Source organism: Dermochelys coriacea, chromosome 1 (assembly GCF_009764565.3).
Source record: "Dermochelys coriacea isolate rDerCor1 chromosome 1, rDerCor1.pri.v4, whole genome shotgun sequence".
NCBI classification, from domain to species: Eukaryota; Metazoa; Chordata; order Testudines; family Dermochelyidae; genus Dermochelys; species Dermochelys coriacea.
Window position 1 is genome coordinate 323,606,133 of NC_050068.2, and position 22,748 is coordinate 323,628,880.

Sequence of the window (22,748 nt, forward strand, 5' to 3'; positions counted from 1 at the left end):
CATATTCCTTGTTCCGTGGTTTTCTGTTGAAGTATATTTGCAATCAGCTGATCTTTTTCAGATGCCAGGAATATTACATTACTGCACGGTGACTTCTTTGAAGTGCAGCATGCCTGGCACCTCCTAGGACTAGCCATGGGAACTGGCAGGAAGCGGAGTGCATCTAGATAGGATATATTCCATGCAATTGAATGAGGGGATGAAAAAAACCTGAGAACTTCTGCCACTTACCAAGCTATACATTCAGCTATTCAGGATTTCCTCCTGAATGATTTTTCTAGAACTGCCTTTTTTTTTCTTTTTTTTAAAATAATACAGTAGATAAATCTCTTGCAATTAAGTAAAAAGAACCAACCAGCCTACAGTTCCTGATCAGATTTTTATCTGGAAAAAATCCACTGTAGTTAAGACGGATGAACAATTTGAACTTGATTCTTCACTTACATATACAGATGTGCATCACTGTGTAGCTTATAAAATAAACTACTATGTTTGTGCACACATGCAAAATAGCAGAGGTTACTGAATGCTCTTTAATGCATACCTGGATATCTACTAGCAGGATTGAGAATGTGGCAAATCTTAATGTCTTTATAAAATCCTTTTTATACCATGCCACATCAATGATAGAGACAGACGTTGCTATTACTACTATCTTCTATGCAAAAACCTAGTTAAAGTAGTTGAATTTTATATCAAAATTATGCAAAAAGTAGTCATTCAGACTCTTATGCTGACTTCACAAATGAGAATAAAGTAAAAAGGACCAACAAATTTTAATTTGTTTTTGGCTTCTTCAGTTCAACACCACAGAAGACTTCCTTATATTGTCTGACAGGTAGGATATTGCACTTGACTTTAAGCCTTGAATGCATAAACTGGCATCTCGAGTAGGAGCAGTGAGGTTATATTACCTCTGTATTTCACATGGTGTGACTGCTGCTGGAACACAGTGTTGAATTCTGGTGTCCACAATTCTAGAAGATGTTGATAAATTGGAGAGGATTCAGAGAAGAGCCACAAGAATGATTACAGCATCAGAAAACATGATTTGCAATAATAGTGTCATGGAACTCTGTTTAGCTTAACAGAGAGAAGGTCAAGGGGTGACTTGATTACAGTTTGAAGTACATACATGGAGAACAAACATTTAATAATGGGCTCTTCAGTCTAGCAGAGAAAGGTATAACATGATCCAATATCTGGAAGTTGAAGCTAGACAAATTCAGACTGGAAATAAGGTGTAAATTTTTAAAAGGGAGAGTAATTAACCACTGGAACATCACATTGGATTCTCAATCACCAACTGGATGTTTTGCTAAAAGATATGCTCTAGAAATTATTTCCAGGAATTTCTATGACCTGTGTTATACAGGAGCACAATGGTTTCTTCTGGCCTGGTAGTATATGAATTTAAGATCTCTTATAGTTTTCATAGATTTTTTTTTAACGCCAGAATGGACCATTAGATCATCTAGTCTGACCTTTTGTGTAACAGGCCAGGTGCAACAACATTCTCTTCCCTGACTAATATTTCTATAGCCAATATTATGATGTTAAGTAAAATCTTACTTTCCACTAAACTTCTATAGGATTGTCTACATGAATATTTAGTTTGCAACAAGCTGAGATGCAAGTCTATTCCATGCAGCTGGATGCGCATTAAGGTTTCCATATGGACCATGCTGCATTGCACTAAAAGTTCTGTAGTGCGCTTTGATCAACCCCACTTTGAAATGGCACTAGATCAAAGTGCACTAAGGAACTGTTAGTGTGGGTCAGGAAGGTCCACAGAAATAGTTAGTGTGCAACAGACTAGTGTGGGGTTGATTCACACCCCAGATTGCCATAAACTAATCTTAAAAGAAACTCAAAAAAGTTTACTTGTTGAAACCAGTATTTCTTTTTACAGTATGGATAAATTCTTCCAAGCTCAAGAAATGAAGATTCAGAAAAATTAACAGGTAAAAATTCACATTTCTGCAGTCATAACTTTATCAACTCAGAACTTATACAGGACATAACTAATGTGGATTGTACAGGAGCCCTCTATTAGAAAAAAAACTATGAACCAACTTTTCCACTCTGCTATACCAGTTTAATGCAGTGAAGTTATCCCATATTTACATCAGCGTAAATGAGTAGAGAATTATAAGGCTCTATGTTGCTTGATACACAAAGGGCTCTGTATGCCCTGCGTCCACTGCAAAAGAAGGTATTCTAAGCTTTATGAAGATGTGAGAAAATATCACTCTGCTGCTTGGTAAATCCTTTCCCTCTTCTCATTCAAGAAGGAATGCCTCTTGCAGAATGAGCCTAAATATGGTCAGGACTCAGAATAGTTTTGGGCTTTTAAGAGTCATATGTTTCCCAATCCAGGTGTTCTCTCATAACTTGGACTGAACCATAAAACGAAAAAGGCAATTATATTTCCTAAACCAAACACAAACGCTCATAACACCGATTTCTTTCTGGGTTGTTCAGAGCCTTAGACCAGAAAGACGGAAGGGAGAATTCTTGATTGGCATGGGACTGCCTTAAAAGTGTTGAAGGAAGGTAAGGTAGAGAGAACAAGATAATATGTAGAAAAAGTTAGCACCAGAGAAGAAACAAGGAGACTTTGAATACTAAGTCAGTCTCTGCAATGATCTGTGTAATCTGATTGCTAAGCATACCATGTTGCATGCCATGAAGACTTTCCCTGCTTTAGAACTAAATTAGCTAAATCAAGTTCTGAATTGACTGAACAGTGCTTTTCAGATGGTGTCGGGGGTAGGTACATCACGTCATGGGTGGGGTTGGGTCATGTAGGGTTAAAAAGAAGGGCGGAGGTGATTCTGCAGTCAGTTACGCTGAAAACCTCTGTTTAAATGGGAGGCAGAATTCTGGGAGGGAAGGCATGTGGCCCTGCATGCCCCCCTCCCATGGCACCTCTAGGGAGCGCAAATATGATTGTTCACCCCAGGTGCTAAAATGCTTAGTTACAACTCTGCAACAGAGACCTTCCATGTTACAGGAAGCACAAACCTGTCCTGCACTAATGACTGCACTTTTTGGCCATCATCCTTACTTTTCGTTTTAGTTTTTTTTCACAGAAAATCTCTTCAGAAACGCAGGAGTACTTCTGATGGCAATGTTACAACACTACAACATCCCTTCTCCAATCAGCAGAAAGAGACAAACAAATCTGATAGTCCATTTGAGTAAGGTGCTCATCAGCCACACTGGGGATTAGAGCATGTATTAATTCTCAGTAGAACTCTTAACTGGTATATTTCTCGTATCTATCTTATGTTTTGGAGAAAAGGGACTAAGTTTTCTCTACTACATAACTTAGTTTGGTGAAATGGGAAGTTGTAAAATATATCCCTTCATAAAGGAAAAATTGTTCCTAACATACAGATAAGAGACAATAGTTCAGAAAGATTCCAAGCACCTTCTCATTTCTCTTTTGAATATTTATTCCATTTTTCTAACTTTTCTCTAAGAGTTTTCTGGATTTTCACTGAACCAGGAATTTTCAAAACATCAAATTTTCAACATTTAGTTTTTCCCCCCGTTTCTATGCCTTTTTTCCTTTCTGCCACCGAATGAGATAGTGTGCTTGTCTAGATTATTTTCCATTGTTCTTTTTTCCATTTCTCTCTTTCTAATTTAAGTTTCCTTTTTCCCCCTCTAACTTCTCAAAATCTACTCAACTTTGGAAAAGTTAGATAAGCAAAAGGAAAAGTAGCAAAGTTCAACTAATCAACCCACCCAACCCCTGAATTTTATTCTTATTATTGTATTCTTGCAAAAGGGAAAAAAAGGAAGGGGGAGGGAGAGAAGAGAGGAAGAAAATTTAAAATTCAAAAAAAAAAATTGGTGAACTTAAATCTTCCACTTAGGACCCTGTAAAACAACAACTACAAAATATGAAATTTTTGTGAAATATTTTTCCATTTCAGACAACTAATTGTAACATACTTTGTTTTCCTCAAAAGTGGTGAAGGTGCTGAAACAGCAAAACAAGACAAATGAAAAATACAAATTTAATAAAATTAAAATATTAATCTCCAAAATGTCATTTATCAGGTCAGATGCCAGATCCTCAGCGCACAAGATTATCTTGCTACCAAAGAGGAGGAGATGAGATGAACAAAGATGGGTTTAAGCCACCTTTGCATACACTGTGCCCTCAGTATAAACCTGGATCAGTCTGAGATCTGTTCTAAATTATGCCCTTGTAATGTCCCCAAAGACCCTTAAACTGGCCAGGTATTACCAAAGCACAACACACTCCAGTCACACCCCTTCTCAACTGAACCCCACTAAACTGGCCTCTAGGGCAGCCAGAGACGCCTCAAGGGCCAAACTAAGGCAGCTTTCCAGACCCTCAGTGCTGCTGGAGTAGAACAAATGGGCTAGAAGAGGGACCAAGATCTGTTTTTATTACACAATAGTACAGTATGGCACATATGAGGCCAAATTCCCTCTTCAGTGAAACAAGTGCAACTGAAAGGAGACAGAGGATCCCTGTGTTTACTGTACAGAATTTTGTAAAAGAAATTACTCTTTGAATAATTTAATTATTTAAGAAACAATATATAATTATATATGGAAAGACCACGTTAAGAATTGCACATGAAGGCAGAAAATTAAGATTTAACTTTCAAACTTAATTCTGTTTCCTTAAATTGAATGCTTGATTTCTCAACATTAATGTCCTATTTCTGTTTGTCTTTTCAACAGAATAACTATATTGTTTGACAAAGTTCCTCCTCTACCTTGACAGGTTTCAGAGTAGCAGCCGTGTTAGTCTGTTGAAGTATAGCCACTCTTAGGTCTGTGATCGAGTCGATCACAGACCTAAGAGTTTCAGAGTAGCAGCCGTGTTAGTCTGTATTCGCAAAAAGAAAAGGAGTACCCGTGGCACCTTAGAGACTAACAAATTTATTAGAGCATAAGCTTTCGTGAGCTACAGCTCACTTCATCGGATGCATTTGGTGGAAAAAACTTTTTTCCACCAAATGCATCCGATGAAGTGAGCTGTAGCTCACGAAAGCTTATGCTCTAATAAATTTGTTAGTCTCTAAGGTGCCACGGGTACTCCTTTTCTTTAGACCTAAGAGTGGCTATACTTCAACAAAAAAGCTTCAAAAACAGACTCCAACGAGAGACTGCTGAATTGGAATTAATTTGCAAACTGGATACAATTAACTTAGGCTTGAATAGAGACTGGGAATGGATGAGTCATTACACAAAGTAAAACTATTTCCCCATGGTATTTCTCCCTCCCACCCCACCCCCCACTGTTCCTCTGATATTCTTGTTAACTGCTGGAATTAGCCTACCTTGCTTGTCACCATGAAAGGTTTTCCTCCTTTCCCCCCCCTGCTGCTGGTGATGGCTTATCTTAAGTGATCACTCTCCTTACAGTGTGTATGATAAACCCATTGTTTCATGTTCTCTGTGTGTGTGTGTATATAAATCTCTCCTCTGTTTTTTCCACCAAATGCATCCGATGAAGTGAGCTGTAGCTCACGAAAGCTTATGCTCTAATAAATTTGTTAGTCTCTAAGGTGCCACAAGTACTCCTTTCCTCTACCTTGGTGGATCTTGCGCTTATTGGCGTATTTACTCACCTTGGAGCTTCATGGCAGCCCTTAGTTTGGCCATTTTCGTGAACCCACAGTCCAGGTCAACTCCTCCTCCTGTGTCTGATCAGGAGTTAGGAGGTTTGGGGGGAACCCGGACCTGCCCTCTACTCCAGTTTCCAGCCCAGGGCCCTGTGGAATGCAGCTGTCTAGAGTGCCTCCTGGAACAGCTGTGCAACAGCTACAACTCCCTGGGCTACTTCCCCATGGTCTCCTCCCAACACCTTCTTTATCCTCACCATAGGACCTTCCTCCTGGTGTCTGATAATGCTTGTACACCTCAATCCTCCAACAGTATGTGTCCTCACTCTCAGTTCCTTACACGCGCACCACAAACTGAAGTGAGGTCCTTTTGAAACCCAGGTGCCCTGATTAGCCTGCCTTAATTGATTCTAGCAGCTTCTTGATTGGCTGCAGGTGTTCTAATCAGCCTGTCTGTCTTAATTGTCTCCAGAAGATTCCTGATTTTTCTGGACCCTTCCCTGTTACCTTACCCAGGGAAAAGAGACCTACTTAACCTGGGGCTAATATATCTGCCTTCTATTACTCTCCTGTAGCCATCTGGCCCGACCCTGTCACAATTGGTAATAGGATGTCAATATATTCAGTTTCTCCAAAGCAGCTATTGGAATACTTACCTTGCTACATGATTAATTACTGGAGCAAAGTTTGTTGGTCCATAAAGCTGTACAGATTTTAAACTTCTATAATATGCCTCCATTACACCATCAATTCCATTGCAATAGGGATTTTGAGGATTTCCATTCTAAACAGTTAAAGAACATTGGATAAGATTGATTAATAACTGAAATATTAACAAATCAAAATAAGCAGTATCACAATATACAGAGAAAGTTCCCATATGATATTTAACTGAACATCTTGTGTTCATATGAGGTATGAAACAAAAGACTAATATGTATGGAGTGTTGTTGCAGTTGTGTTGGTCCCAGGATATTAGAGAGACAAGGTGGGTGAGCTAATATCTTTTATTGGATCATGTTTTGGAATATATTACTACTTAATTTCTTATTTAAAACATTTCAGGAAAAATAATATGATGGCCAGACCCCAATGTATATACAGTATATAAGTGTAAGGGATGCCGTAGTCTTTTATTGGCTTCAATATTCTGCTCTCTACTGGGCAAGCTGATCCTGAGAATGATTGGACCTAGTGGATAAGGGGGACAAATGGGACTTGTGATCTCACTATACTGGGAGACACAGGACTGCTTGGAATTCTTGTATTTGAGACTAAGCTTTTTGGGGCAGGTTTTTTTTTTTTTTTTTTTTTACTAAATCTCTATAACACTTATCACACTGAATGCCTAAGCACAGTGGGCTGCCAATTTGGAGGAACCTATTTATTTGTTTCATAATATGTAAATATGTCAAATCCCAGTTTAAGATTCCATACTGAATCTCAGGGCCGGTAGTTACAAAAAACCCTTAACTTCTGAAATGATTTGAGTTTATGAGCCAGTTGTCCAGATATAGATAACACCCGCAGGGCTCAATCATGATGTTAAACTACTACAACCACCAAGCGTTTGGTGAATACTCTTGCAATCATTGCATACTCAAAGGTAGTGGTAGTGACTTATACTGGTAGTGACTGAAAGTACACAGAGATATATCCTGTGTCTTCTTTTAGTGAAATGTAGACATAAGCATCTTGAAGATCTAAGGCCCCAAACTAGTTCTTGTGGCACCTTAGAGACTAACAAATTTATTTGAGCATAAGCTTTCGTGAGCTACAGCTCACTTCATCGGATGCATTCGATGCAGTGAGCTATAGCTCACGAAAGCTTATGCTCAAATAAATTTGTTAGTCTCTAAGGTGCCACAAGTACTCCTTTTCTTTTTGCAAATACAGACTAAACATGGCTGCTACTCTGAAACTAGTTCTGTTGGTTAAGAATAGTGATAATACTTCCCAGCGCAATCATATGGAATGTTATCTTCCCAAAATATTTGTTTATTTTCAGAGTGCACAGGATAGCATTCTATTTGGGAATAAGGGAATACCAGAAACAACACCTTTTACTTCAGTAAAGTTCTGGCACCACTGTTTGTTTATGGTATATATACTCAACAGCGCAAAGATCTCTTCTTGCAGTTTTTCTCATAGAATCATAGAACTGGAAGGGACCTCAAGAGGTCATCTAGTCCAGTCCCCAGCACTCAATGTAGGACTAAGTATTATCTAGACCATCCCTGACAAGTGTTTGTCCAATCTGCTCTTAAAAATCCCCAGTGATGGAGATTCCATAACCTCCCTAGGCAATTTATTCCAGTGCTTAACCACTCTACAGTTAGGAAGTTTTTCCTAATGTCCAACCTAAACCGTCCTTGCTGCAATTTAAGACCATTGCTTCTTGTTTTATCCTCAGAGGTTAAGAACAACAATTTTTATCCCTCCTCCTTGTAACAACCTTTTATGTACTTGAAAACTGTTATGTCCCCTCTCAGTCTTCTATTCTCCAGATTAACAAATCCAATTTTTTCAATCTTCCCTCATAGGTCATGTTTTCTAAACCTTGAATAATATTTGTTGCTCTTCTCTAGACTTTCTTCAATTTATCCACATCTTTCTGCTTACAATACTCCTGCTAAGACACCCCAGAATGATGTTTGTTTTTTTTGCAACAGTTTACACTGTTGACTCATATTTAGCTTGTGATTCACTATGACCCTCAGATCCCTTTCCACAGTACTCATTTCCCATTTTGTATATGAGAGACATGAGAGAAAATGGGAGGGGGGCTTTAGCATTAGATCAAACTACGGGGAACATGGCCTCCTGTGAGACGTACAGATTTCAAATAGGCCCTTGAGTGTATTAAGAATAATAATTATACTTCCTTCTGGCCTTAAATCAGAAAATCTACCAATCTATTCCACTATCAAGGACACAACCAAGGTTACAGTATGTACCTTTGTTTTCTCCCAAGTATGTACATCTCAATCTAACCAAAAATAATAGGAAACCAGCAATCCACACTGCATCTTGCTTGTGGAATGGAGAAAAGTGAAGTTTGAATCTGAATTTTTCAGGGAACTGATCTGGAATGTTTAAACAATATCATTTAACTACCCTTGTGCAACGGATTAATACAGAGACCATTTTATAAATTTATACATGGATGGAGCCTTCTTTGCATGGCTAAAAAAGTCCACCCAGAAGATTAAACAAGGATATGGAAAAAGAGAATGTTTTCCTATGCAGACAAACCCATAATGTTCTGAGAGTTAATCAAGTCACAGCGTGTGAACACTATAGCATTTATGCAAGCTAGAAATAACTTCCTGTCTGAACCAAAGAAACTGAAGGTTACATGGGCCAAACTTCTTTATATTCCACAAGTCCAAAGCACATGATTTCATTCCAAATTAAAACCTGTACTGTGTCTGCCTTATCAATCAGATGTACCATCTTTCTATATGTGGATAATTTGTCTGGGTCCTTGAATATTTCCTATTTTATTGTAAGCTTTGAAGAATGTGAAATAAAATATATTAGATATAATCAAAGAATGTATGACCATGTTCACCAAATTCTGCAGAACTATAAAGTATTGTTTTCTTTCTAAATTATTGCTGCATTGTAGAAATTTTATGAATTATATGGCATAAGGAAGCATAAACACCTAACTTGTGTATAGTCTTAAAGTATTAAAAAATTCTTAAAAGAGGGAATTCTAATTAATAGGGCGCTCAAAACAAAATACAATCTTTGAAATGAATAAAATGTAAAAAACCTCTGACAAAGAAAGAAATGTGTTATATACCAAAACTATCTACTGGATATCAATGGAAGTAGCAGGAAAACTGGGGATTAGAAATCAGAAAGCTGGTTGACAAGTGGCAGCTTTTTTATTTCTACTGGACAACCTCCATTAATCCCCGAAAAGAAGGTATAAAACTGAAGGTCACCAAGTGGTACCTCAGATTTTGCTGAACCCATCAAAGAAACTGTCTAACTCCAGAAGTGCTACCAGACACTTGGACAGCTTCTCCCTTCCTCCATGGTTACCAGGACTTTGAAATCTCTCTATTTCTTCTGAGGTTGATTTCTCTTTGTCTTTAATATAAGTCGAGGTAGTGGGTGGTGAAGAGCCTATTCAGGGCAATGAGCCATTAGGAAAAACAATAGGGCTTAGGAGAAGCTTATCTCCCAGCTGGGGAGCCTTCCTGAGAATGTTACAGACAGCCTCTGAGTAATGGCTACTATGACTCTACAAGGACATGTGGTAAGACTACATGTCTAGACTCCATTTTGGGATGTCACTATTTTTCCCACAGACTGGTCTGGGAACCAAGCTTTGGGAACAAAGGGTTCCCGCCATATGCAAAAGCTACATAAGGCAGGGAGTGACATCATCTGGTGTTCTTCACTCCCAAGAAGACACAAGAAGACTCCTGGAAACACCTGAGGAACAAAGACTGGAATGGCAGAAGTGCTGGACCCAGGCTAAAGGGATTTTTAGTTTGTGAAAGAAACACCTGGGGATTCCAAGCTTATAATCACTTATAATCTATCTTTTGTAGTTAATAAACTTGTTTTTGCTTTATCTAAACCACTGAGTTGGAGTGAAGTGTGTGGGAATCATAACCCAGGGGCAAAGGCTGTTGCATATTTCTCTCCACATTGAGCGAGGAGGTGAATTTTATGAGCTTACGCTGTACAGTTCCCTGTGCAGCACAAGATGGTATAAAAAACAGTTAACTACCTTTCGTAACTGTTCTTCTTCGAGATGTGTTGCTCATGTCCATTCCAAGGAGGTGTGCGCGCACCACGTGCACAGTTGTCAGAAGGTTTTCCCTTAGTGGTACTTGTCGGGTCGTCTGTGGAGCCCCCTGGAGTGGCGCCTTCATGTCAATGTATATAGGTCCCTGCTGACCTGCCACCTCTTCAGTTCCTTCTTGCTGGACACTCCGACAGCAGGGAGGTGGGTGGGAATGGACATGAGCAACACATCTTGAAGAACAACAGTTACAAAAGGTTAGTAACCATTTTTCTTCTTCGAGTGATTGCTCATGTCAATTCCAAGTAGGTGACTCCCAAGCAGTCCCCTGGAGGAGGGGTCAGAGTTCACAGAGTTGCAGACTGAAGCACTGGTCTACCAAATATGGCATCATCTCTAGCCTGCTGAGTGATGGTGTAGTGCGAAGTAAAAGTGTGAACCGATGACCACATCACCGCCCTGCGCCGGAAACACTGCAAAGGAAGCTTGTGCTCTTGTGGAGTGCGCTGTCAATGATGGAGCCAGTATTTTGGCCATGTCGTAGCACAGGCCATGATCCAAGAGGAGATTCTTTGGGATGAGACAGGAAGACCTTTCATCCTCTTGGCAATGGCAACGAAGAGCTGCGTTGACCTTCTAAATGGCTTTGTCTGCTCAATATAAAAAAAGCTAGCATGCATCTAACGTCCAGGGAATGGAGCATGTGTTCCATGTCATTAGCATGCGGCTTGGTTGTAACTGCACCTTGTCCTTATAAAACACTGTTTAAGGGGACTTGGACGTCAGAGCCTTGAGCTCTGACACTCTTCTGGCTGGCATTATAGCCACCAGGTAAAGGAGAGAGCAAGTCGCCAAGGACTCGAAGGGAGCCCATCAGCCTATAGAGCACCAAATTGAGATCCCATGGGGGAATCAGTCATCTTACTTGAGGGTATAGTCTGTCTAGACCCTTGAGAAAACAGCCAACCATAGGGTTAGCAAACAGAGGCAAACTGAGCCAGGATGGAAAGCCAAAATCACAGCCAAGTGAACCTTTATTGATGATACTGCTAACCCCTGCCGTTTTAACTGGAGTAAATAGTCCAGGATGAAGGGAATCGAGGCCTGCAATAAGGAGTGCCCTTCTGAAGTGACCAAATTGAAAATCTCTTCCACTTAGACAGGTAAGTGCTGCGAGTGGAAGGCTTTCTGCTGCTGAGGAGAATCTCCCTAACTGAGTCTGAGAAAGCAAGCTCCAACAGATTTAGCTTGGAGCTTCTATACTGTGAGGTGGAGAAACTCCAGGTTGGGTGCTGGAGGCAGCCGTGGTCCTCGGTGATCAAGTCCGAACCAGGGGCAGGGTCATAGGTGTCCGAATTGGTCCAGTGGTGTGGTGAACCAGTGCTGACATGGCCATGCTGTTGCTATCAAGATTAATGAAGCTTTGTCTTGTTGGACCTTGAGGAGGACTTTGTGGATGATCGGGAATGGTGGAAATACATACAGCAGGTGCCCTTTCCAGGAAAGGAGGAAGGCATCCATGAGCAAGCCCTGGCTGCAATTCAGGAAGGAACAGAACTGCTGACACTTCCTTTTGTGTCATGTCACAAACAGGTCTATCTGGGGAGAGCCCCACCTGTGGAAAATGCTGATAGTGCCATCCGGGCAAAGAGACCACTTGTGGCCATGAAAGGACCTGCTGAGGGGGTTGGCCAGTTTGTTCTGTGAACATGGAAGGTATGAGGCCTCCAATTGTACTGAGTGGGCGATGCAAAATTCCCACAGCTTGAGGGCTTCCTGACACAGGGGAGAGGAGCAAGCACCACCCTGTCTGCTTATATAGACCATCACTGTGGTGCTGTCTCTCAATATTGATACACATCTGCCCTGAAAATGGGTTTGAAAAGTCTGGCAAGCAAGGCGCACTGTGCGCAGCTCCTTTATATTGATATGCAGCAAAAGTTCTGCCTGGGACCATAGAACCTGCGTTCTGAGATCGCCTAAGCGTTCTCCCCATCCCATCGCCAACACATCTGTGACTAATGACAGAGTCGGATGAGGTTTGGAGAAGGGTATTCCCGCACATCCTGTTTGTGAGTCGAGCCATTACCGGGGGGACTAAGAGTGACCTGAGGGGTAAGAATGACCAGTCTGTCTAGGTGTTCTTGGTTCAGCCTGTAAACTCGGGCCAGCCAACCCTGAAGGGGACAAAGCCAGTCTGGCATGCTGTACCACATACATGCAAGCAGCCATATGTCTGAGTAATTTTAGACAATTCTGCGCCGTCATGGTGGGGAACCTGCTGACATCTTTTATGATGGCGCTCATGGCAAGGAAATGAGCTTCCAGAAGAAAAGCCCTGGGCTGGGTGGAGTCTAGCAGGGCTCTGATAAACTCTATCCTCTGAACGGGGATTATAGTTGACTTTGCTATGTTTAGAACGAGGCCAAACCTGAGGAACTTCATGTGCACCAGGCTCACATGGTCCTCCACTTGAGCTTGAGATTGGCCATTGATTAGCCAGTCATCCAGGGAAATAATTGCATCTGCTGCTTCCATAGGTAGGCCGCAATGACCGCCATACTCTTGGTGAACACCTGAGGGGTCATCAAGATGCCGAAGGGGAGGACCGTGAACTGATGGTGGAGATGGTTTACCACCAATTGAAGAAATCTTCTGTGAGATGGAATTATGGAGACGTGAAAATACATGTCCAAGTCAAGGGCAGTGTACCAGTCCCCCTGATTCAGAGACACAATGATGGAAGCTTCAACTTCTTCATGAATCTGTTGAGGTTTCGCAGGTATAAAATAGACCTTAGCCACCCTTAGCTTTAGGGATTAGGAAATAATGGTAGTGGACTCCCTTGTCCCTGAACTCTAGAGGGAGCTCCTCTACTGCCCCGAAATGTAGGAGCATTTGTACTTCCTGCACTAGAAGTTGCTTGTGAGAAGGGTCCCTGAAGAGGGACAGGGAGAGTTGGGGGGAAGGTGGGAGGGAACAGAATTGGAGAGAATATCCCGATTCTACTGGGCTCAGGATCTACCGGTCTCTGGTTATTTGGGCCCAAGCACGGTAGAAATGGGATAGATGGTTCACAAAAGGTGGGGAAGGATCCAGAATGTGGACTGGCGCATCGCCTCAGGGCGCACCTTCAAAAAGTTTTCTTGGAAGCCGGAGACTGCCTCGTTGAGCCCTGGCCCTGGTTTGGGAAGGACTGTGGGGGCCTTCACCTATTACTTCTACCACATTTTCTGCTATAGTCCTGTCTCTGCTGAGAGGGGCAGAAGTGAGGCGGGAGCTGAGACTTAAAATGCTTCCTCTGCAGGGCTGGCGTGTGGAGACCCACTGACTTTACAGTTGCCCTAGAGTCTTTTAGGTTGTCAAAAGGCAAGTCCTGGATAGCCTGCTGTACCTCTGGGGGGAGGCCTGAGACCTGCAGCCATGAGCTTCGGCGCAGAACAATGGCAGTGGACATTGTGCGGGTGGCCGAGTCCGCTGCATCCTATGCAGCCTGCAAGGAAGACCTTGCAATCGCCTTATCCTCCTCGAAAGCAGCTCCCAAGTCGGATCGAGAGTTTGTTGGTAGGAGCTCCTTAAACTTGGATGGAGAGTTCCAAGAATTAAAATTGTAGTGGCTGAGCACTGCTTACTGATTAGCAATTTGAAGCTGGAGTCTCCGGTGGAACAGACCTTACGGCCTAAGAGGTCCAACTTCTTTGCCTCTTTGGATTTTGGTGTAGGACCTTGCTGCCCTTGCCTTTCCTTGGTGCTGGCCACATCCACGACCAGCATACCTGCTTGAGGGTGGGTGAAAAAGTTATTTTTACCCCTTGGAAGATACAAAGTATTTCCTTTCCACCCACTTTGTCATGGGAGGAATGGAGGCAGAAGTTTGCCACAGGGTCTTCGTGGTGTTACGAATGGTCTTGATCAAGGGCAAGGCCCTTCTGGCGTCAGAATATCCACCACAGGATCTATGTCTTCTGACACCTCTTCTGCCTGAAGACATAGATTTTGAGCTACTCTTCTAAGCAGCTCTTGATGGGCCCTACTTGTCCATGGCTGGCAAAGAGGAAGATGAGCCCACTACTGCATTGTCTTGGAGGAAGATGAAGAAGCCCCCGTGGGCACAGGTTCCTCCCTCAGTGATGCCGCCTGTGTGGTGGCAGGCATGGTGCGGCCTCAGTGTGACTTCGGTGCTGGCCTCAGTGCCAGGTTGGGTGCTGGACTCCAATCCTTTTGGATCAAGTATCAGAGGGGTAGCCATGTTAGTCTGAATCTGTAAAAGCAGCAAAGAGTCCTGTGACACCTTATAGACTCACAGACGCATTGGAGCATAAGCTTTCGTGGGTGAATACCCACTTCGTCAGATACGTCTGACAAAGTGGGTATTTCACCCACGAAAGCTTATGCTCCAAAGCATCTGTTAGTCTATAAGGTGCCACAGGACTCTTTGATCCTTTTGGAAGTTCCTTCACCATCGAGGAAGATGGGAAGGCCCTGCCTGTCCAAGGCTACAGACAGGGACCTGGAGCTTGGCCCCTGGGCTTGATGGCATGCCCAGGGGGTCCAGAAAGGCCATTGCATTGGAGCTTTCCATTGAGGATCCCAGGGCATTTTAGGGACCTGGTGTGCCTCTTCTCATTGGGAACAATGAGAATGGTGCGGCTCTGCCTGAAGGTGTATGACTCCAGCTCAGAGGTCGAGTCCAACCTTGAGGACCACAGGGGTGCCATGTGGGACGGTTTTGGAGAGCGGTGCCCAGGTGAGGGGGACCGTTGATGAAGCATGGCTGGTTTGCCCTTGGAAAAAACTGGCCCTTTGTGTGGTGCCGGAGACTGCTGGCCTGTCATCTCTATGAGGTCCCTTGCAGCCTCAAATGTGTCCGGGGTACATGGCAGGTCCAACTCCCTGCTCTTCCATGCCAGTGAGTACAATGGGACTGGACTTGATGGTTCTACCTGTGCAGCCGGAGTCAACAGAGCTGGTTTCGCCTGAGCAGGAGTTGAGTGTCCCAGCACGGGATGCACTCCATGGGCATCATGACGCTCCACTGCTCTGACTGTTGGCGAACGCCCCCTCTCAACTCTTCTTTGCTTCTTATGCAGCACCAGTGAGCGTGACTGGTGCCAAGAGGCCGTCGAACTGGGGTACCTGGAACTCAGTTCCAGGTGGCACCCCAGGGGGAACCCATCACAATGCTGTATGCTTGTTTCTCCTTGATAAGTCCAAAGAAAGTGACCTAAGAGGAACCGCTAAAAAAAACTTTTAAGTAATTGCTTTTGATGCTTTAAATTTGTCCCTTTCAAAACAAAACTAGAAGTAGGAGGGACCACACTTATAAGAGTGACTTAAAAAAAAGTGTAACTTTACTCCTTGGAGAAATACTTTGAAGTATAATAAATGTATTAGAAATACTGAAGAAATTAATAACTGATTATAAGTAAATGTAATAAGACATTTTAACAATTTTATGTTGTATGGAATAACTGCTTGAGTCCAACACTGGTCTACGTCAATAGCTTTCAAGACTGTATCTTGTGCTCAGTGAATGCTGGAACATCTGGTACCCAAACTTAATCTATAAACCTCTTTAAACTGTTGATTATATACCTTGTGGTTATTGGCAAATTAATAAAACTTGTTGATTGGTTAAGAATAACTAAGGTTATGTCTACACTTAGAACTGGGGTTGGGATTCTCAGCTTGCACAGACATACTTGCACTAGCTCTCCTTGAGCTAGCATGCTAAAAATAATAGTGTAGCTGAGGTAGCACAGGCAGTGGCAAGGGACAGCCTTGCTGGGTGCATACCCACAGAGTTCAGACTGGTTTGCACTCAGCACAGCTAGCCCTACTACATCACCACTGTCCATGCTACGCTAATATTCTTAATATGTTGGCTCAATGAAAACTAGTGTGAGTATGTCTATGTGACATGGGAATCGTACTCCCAGCTATCCCTAAGTGTCCTGATTTGAAAAAGTACTGTCCAAAGTAAGAGATGAGAAGAACCTAGTGTTAAGATTAGTCAACTAATGCTCGATGGACTCAATATTACATTTCACTCAAGTATCAGCTAAAATATCTACCAAATTGGCCAATCTTGTTTGTTAGATTTCAGCTTTAAAATCTAACTGGCACCCTGGCAAATTAATAAATTTGCCCCCTTCACTTCACTTTTACACCCTATTCAATTATCTGTAGGATCCTTCAGTTTGAAGATTTTGCCTTTTACACATGTACAAATTGGGACACAATTAGTCTCCCAAAAGTAGGACAGATGAAGAAAGATGACCTTGGTGTGATCATATCCTCCAACTGAATGCCTAGAAGAAGCAGTAACTGTTTGTCAAGCTACTGCAGCTGAGGCCTACGAAGATTACCTCTTCCTCCTCCTTTGGGTTTAAAGGACCTTCCTGACTATAATTTAGTCCTGATGAAGACTGCTGAAACTGCTACCTTGAACATGAAAGCAGTTTACTTTTGAAAGCAGGATGACCCAACTGGTAGAACATATTCTTTGGTTTTATTGCCTGTTGTGATCAAAATACAAAAAAATACTTCAGAAAAAGAGGCCAGATTTTACTACTGTACTCTCAAAGATTTTCTGCACTGCAAGGAATTCAAGCATACATACAACCACAAAAAACTTTGCTAAACATGCAAGAAAAGTTATTAAAAATTGAATTCCTATGCATTTTCTTACCAAAGCAAATTCATGCGATACTCTTCCATCTGGGGGCAGCTTAGCCCCAAAACCTAGAGCAGGAAACATTTTGTCACTATCATAATCTTGAATGATTTCACCTACTGCCTTCAGTGCCATGCCATAAGCATTCAGTTGGTACGGGTTCATATAGTGGAGTGACGTGGGCTGTGCAGGGTTACCTGTTAAAACATAAAGATCAGATGTATGTTACAATGGATTCACTTGGGAATGCAACTCAGCATTGAAGCCAGGAAAGTGTCCTTTTTCCAGGGAAAATCCAAGATATGCAACCTTGTAGACTAAGCTATCAAATGACAGAGTGGTAATAGAATTGTCTCTTCTCTGGAAGAGGTTCATTCCAAATATTCTCACATAAGTCTGAAAAGCTCACTATTTCACAAACATGAAGGACGAGATTTGAATAAAATTGGAACATACAACTGAGTATTCAGATAGGAAAAGCAAAATAAGTATGTTTATTAAAAGGGCAGAAATTTTGTTTATGAGCAGATAAATGATTGGGCATAGACATTACAGCACCTTAAGTGAATAAAACCTAAGAACTATATAATCAATATGATAATACAGCAAACATCTTTACTTCAAAGACAAATGAATATATGAAAAGGAATCTCACTGACAAAATAGAAAAGCTTAATACAAGGGTGGGATTCAAACTGACAGGTAGAACCTGCACCTTGTCAGTGATGCTCAAGCTTTGACAGACCATGAGTGACTGACATACCAAGCAAAAGATGTAAGCATTTGATTGTCCGATTTCTCTTACTACCTCCAAGTATATACCGGTGAAGATTAGTTTTACCTATACAAAGACATGCTTTCTTACCATATGTATTATTCTTGATGAGCATCTCTCTTACTTTTCCTAATAAACCGTGTTTATTTAAACTTCTTCTGATCTTAAGACTGTTTTGGGGTTATTTACAGACAGCTACTCTGTGAGAGGTAAAATAACCTTTTATCTCTATGGCGAAGTAATGAAGGGGATCTGTTACCTAAGTCCATTCAAGACTTTTGTTCAGAAGCAAGAAGTAGAGATCACTATTTTATAAAAGCGCAACAAATGCCAGGGTTGTGTTTGACACAGTTCATTACAAAATCTAATGACAATAACCAAGAGTCAAGTTACAGGGGCCTAAGGTAATACTATGTATTTATATGTTGTAGCTACTACATAAAAGGTTTTTTTTTGCTCAGGAAAGAAAACTCCTGAAATTTCTTAACCTCATGTGCCATAGTCTTGCACTGCTTTTGTAATGCTAGGGTGGTTGTGATTCATGGTCATGTAAAAAGCGATACCCCCTCCTGCCCCTGATGCAAGTGGTGAAAATGGGAGTAGTCTTGCCTATTTTCCCAAATGCTTTTGCTGGCATAGCTCTGTTAATGCACAGGGAAGCACACCAACACACACCCTCTTTCTTCTCATGACTGAACCTTTTATTTATGGAATAGCTTGATTTGAAAGCTCAAACCTTCCCCTCCAAAAATCCCAGATCAGACAAGCATTTTCAAATTTTTCTTTAAAAAAAGGAGTTCAGCACAAATTATGAATTGCTGAGGTCTGTGATGCTCATATTTTAGATGCCATTATTCAACAGTTACCAATAAGTGAGGTTCGTGGGGCTGCAGCCAAAGAAGGAAGCACTAAGATATGCTTTCCCTACTTGCATCCCTGGAAACTAGCCTGTGGCCTGTGCTTGGCACATCATAGCACTTCCTTCTTTGGCAGCACAAACCTGCCTGAGTGAGTGCAGCCAGGGAAGGAATCGCTGAGGTATATCAAGCCCTGGAGAGTGCAGGGGGAGGTACCATGCAGCCTTGTGGGTCCTTAGTACTCCTGCTCCCTGTGGAAAGCATTGGCAACTGGGCTGCAGACCCCCTAGCTTTTCAGAGTCCTGGTACTGCAGGCTGGAAGGGAAGTCTGCAGGCAGAGTAACAGTAGGGTGACTGCAGCCCAGAGCTGAAGCTTTACACAGGAAGCAGGGGTTCTGGGTGCCTGCAGGGCTGCATGGTACGTCTCCCTACACTTTCTGGGGTGCACTGTGCCCTGGCACCAGGGACCTAAGCTTTGCACATCCCAATCCTTCCTTTCCTGATTGTAACGCAGCAGCAAGTTTGCAGTGCTGCAGCCAGGGAACAAAGTGATGGGACATGCTGAGCATTGACTACAGGCTGCTTCCTTTCCTGGCTCCAGCCTCAGAAAACTCCCTGTTGCAGGGGCTTTTCATAACAAGTTGTGGTGCTAGGGCCCCATGGGGCTGCATCGTAAAAAAAAAAAAAAAATTCAATAAGTGGCATATTAGTAACCAGAAGTTGTCAATATCATGATTGTTAATAACCGGCATCCACTGTATATGTTTCAATTCTTTTCAAATATCAAAATTATTTCCCATCTGTGCTAGTGGAGCACAAGGTATTAAAAATTTCAAAAGTAGCCTTTAATTTTGGATAGGGCTGTCAAGTGATTAAAAAAATTAATTGCGCTTAAATCGCACTGTTAAACAATAATAGAATACTCTATTTAAATATTTTGGATGTTTTCTACATTTTAAAATATATTAATTTCAATTACAAAACAGAATACAAAATGTACAGTGCTCGCTTTATATCTATTTTTGATTACAAGAACCTGCCCTGTGAAAAAACAAAAGAAATAGTATTTTTCAAATCACCTAATACAAGTATTGTAGTGCAATCTCTTTATCATGAAAGTTGAATTTACAAGCATAGAATTATGGAAAAAAACTTGAATTCAAAAATAAAACAATGTAAAACTTTAGATCCTACAAGTCCAATCAGTCCTACTTCTTGTTCAGCCAATCGCTCAGACAAACAAGGTTGGTTACATTTGCAGGAGATAATGCTGCCCACTTCTTGTTTACAATGTCACCTGAAAGTGAGAACAGGTGTTTGCATGGCACTACTGTAGCCAACATTGTAAGATATTTACGTGCTAGATGCGCTAAAGGTTCATGTGTCCCTTCATGCTTCAACCACATTCCAGGGGACATGCGTCCATGCTGATGGTGAGTTCTGCTCAATAAGAATCCAAAGCAGTGTGGACTGACACAGGGTCATTTTCATTATCTAAGTATGTCGTCACCAGCAGAAGACTGATTTTCTTTTTTGGTGGTTCGGGTTCTGTAGGTTACCCAGCGGAGTGTTGCTCTTTTAAAGACTTCTGAAAGCGTGCTCCATACCCCGTCCCTCTCAGATTTTATAAGGCACTTCAGATTCTTATACCTATACTGAAAGTAATTTAATCTTTCTTTGATGATTCAGATGGCACTTCAGGATCTTGCAGTGCCTCAGGGTCATCACTATCAACATCAATTACTGTTGTAGATGTAGAAGGTGTAGAAGATTGGGCTGAATCTGCAATAACCTTATGACGCATCCTGGAAGCTGCTTTTCTGAATAAATCCCTGATATCAGCTTGCTTACTTGTCTTCTGCCTCTTTTTCATAAAAGTAGAGTGCAGAATGTGCAATTGCATAACCTCCTGGGCAGTACACTCGTCCAGGATACTAGATTGAAGATTTGTATTGGGAGATATCAGAAATGTCGGTTAATAGAGTTTTCTGGTTGATGAAGTCCTGGATAACACAACTTTTACTGTAGTTGAGAAATTGAGGGTGGAAGGCAGCTTGGATGAAACTGATCATTAAATGACAGAGCTCATGATTTTAAGGAATGATAAAATGGAAAAACAGAATAAAGACAATGGACTTCAAGAAGGCAGACTTTAGGAAACTAAGAAATCTGGTAGATAAGATTCCAGGGGAAGCTAGTCCAAGGGAAAAAAAGGGTTCAGGAAAGTTGGCAGTTTTTTAGAGAGACATTATTAAGGGCACAAGAGCAAACTATATCAATTCATAGGAAAGACAAGTAGTATGTAAAAGGCCACTCTGGCTTAACCAGCAGATCTTCAATGACCCAAAACTCAAATGAGATTACACTAGCTTGCGATATAAAGGGTAACAAGAAAGCATTACACAAATGCATGAGAAGCAAGAGGAAGAACAAGACAAGGTAGGCTGATTACTCAATAAGGAGGAAAAGACAATAACAGAAAATGCAGCAATGAAGTGTTAAATGCCTTTTTTGTTTCAGTTTTTACCAAAAAAACCTAACAGTGATCAGATGACTAACAGTGAACATCAGTTTCAATGGGGTGGGATCAGAGTCTAAAATAGGAAAAGAACAAGTTAAGAATTACTTAAACAAGTTAGATGTCTTCAAGTCAGCAGGACCTGATGAAATACATCCTGAAATACTTAAGGAACTGGCTAATGAGATCTCCGAGAACTTGTGGAGGATGGGAGGTACCTGAGGAGTGCAAAAGGAAAATATAGTACCTATCTATAAAAAGGGGAATAAGGACAACACAGGATATGAGACACTAGTCATCTTAACTTCGGTACCTGGAAAGATAAGGGAGTAAATAATTAAGCAATCAATTTGCAAACCCCTAGAAGAGAATAAGGTGATAAGTAGCACTCAGCAAACAACCGAATATCCATTTTTGACAGAGTAAGAAGCCTTGTGGATAGGGGGAATGAGTAGATGTGATATATCTCAATCTGGGGCCCAGTCTACGCTGGCAAGTTTCAGAGTAGCGTGCAGTAAAGCAGCTTGAGTGCGTGTAACTCCCGAGGTGTACACACTGCCAAGCCACTTAGTGCACAGAGACTGCGCAGATGCAGCGCTCATAAAAAAAAAAAAAAAAAACAACAAAACACCACCCCAACGAGAGGCGTACAACTTTCTGCACCGTGGCTACAGCGCTGCAGTGCCAGTGTAGACACTGTGGTGATTATAGCGCTGTAACTGGCCTCTGGGAGGTATCCCACAATGCCTGTTCTCACCTCTCTGGCCATCGATTTGAACTCTACTGCCCTGACTTCAGATGACCAACTGTCAGCCCCACCCCACACATTCCTTTGCAATTTGAAAGTCCCCTTCCTGTTTGCTTGGTGATGCGTGGAGTGGTCTCAGTGCATCTTTCCAGGTGGCCATGCCTGCTCCACCACAACAGGTGATCCCCTGCTTGGAGCAATGCCAAGCTGCTGGGACCTCATCAGTATTTAGGGAGAGGAGGCAATGCAAGTCACCACCTGTGCTCCAGCTGTCGGAATTTTGATACCTATGGACAGATTTCTAGATGCATGATAAAAAAGGGACCATTGACCGGGACACACTGCAGTGCAGAGGTCAAGCGAAGGAGCTGCGGAACACCTACCACAAGGCGCGGGAGGCAAACTGCCCACTCTGGTGCTGCACCACAAGCTGCCGATTCTACAAAGAGCTGGATGCTATACCGGTGGTGACCCCACTCCACTGCAAAGAAGTATCCCTTTGGATACTTGTATACTTGGTTGGCTTCATTGCCAATCGAGAGTGGACTGAGCCAGGAGGAGGCAATCTTGGAGGAAGAGGGGGATGGGGGAACCAGAGGCAGAGGATGACTCGGAGGCGAGAGATGCATGCAGTCAGGAACCCTTTTCTACCCCGGAGGAGCCCAGGCAGTTACGGCAGGCAGATATTGGTGAAGCACAAACAGGAGAGGTGGCCCCGGTAAGTGGATCTGATTTTGGGAATGGCTGAAGCAAGTTGTTGGGGGCAGGAAAGTTGCAGAAAGCAGGCT

General features: G+C 42.1%; 1 protein-coding gene across 15 annotated transcripts in view; it reads right to left on the minus strand.

Annotated features, from left to right (window-relative positions):
- Window positions 1-22,748, minus strand: part of CPNE8 (copine 8) — a 279,857-nt gene that overhangs the window by 49,500 nt on the left and 207,609 nt on the right. For 10 of the 15 annotated variants that reach the window (XR_006275544.1, XR_006275547.1, XR_006275546.1 and 7 more), the window contains 2 exons: window positions 17,078-17,259; window positions 6,275-6,402 (listed from right to left, as the gene is read on the minus strand). Coding sequence is in view for 9 of the 15 variants with exons in the window: in XM_038399049.2 (XP_038254977.1) it covers window positions 6,275-6,402; window positions 17,078-17,259 (310 nt within the window). In the remaining 6 variants the exon portion in view is untranslated. Of the gene's footprint in view, window positions 1-784; window positions 978-6,274; window positions 6,403-17,077; window positions 17,260-22,748 lie in introns of those variants that run through there. The other 5 variants (XR_006275548.1, XR_006275549.1, XM_038399105.2 and 2 more) reach the window with 3 other exon arrangements.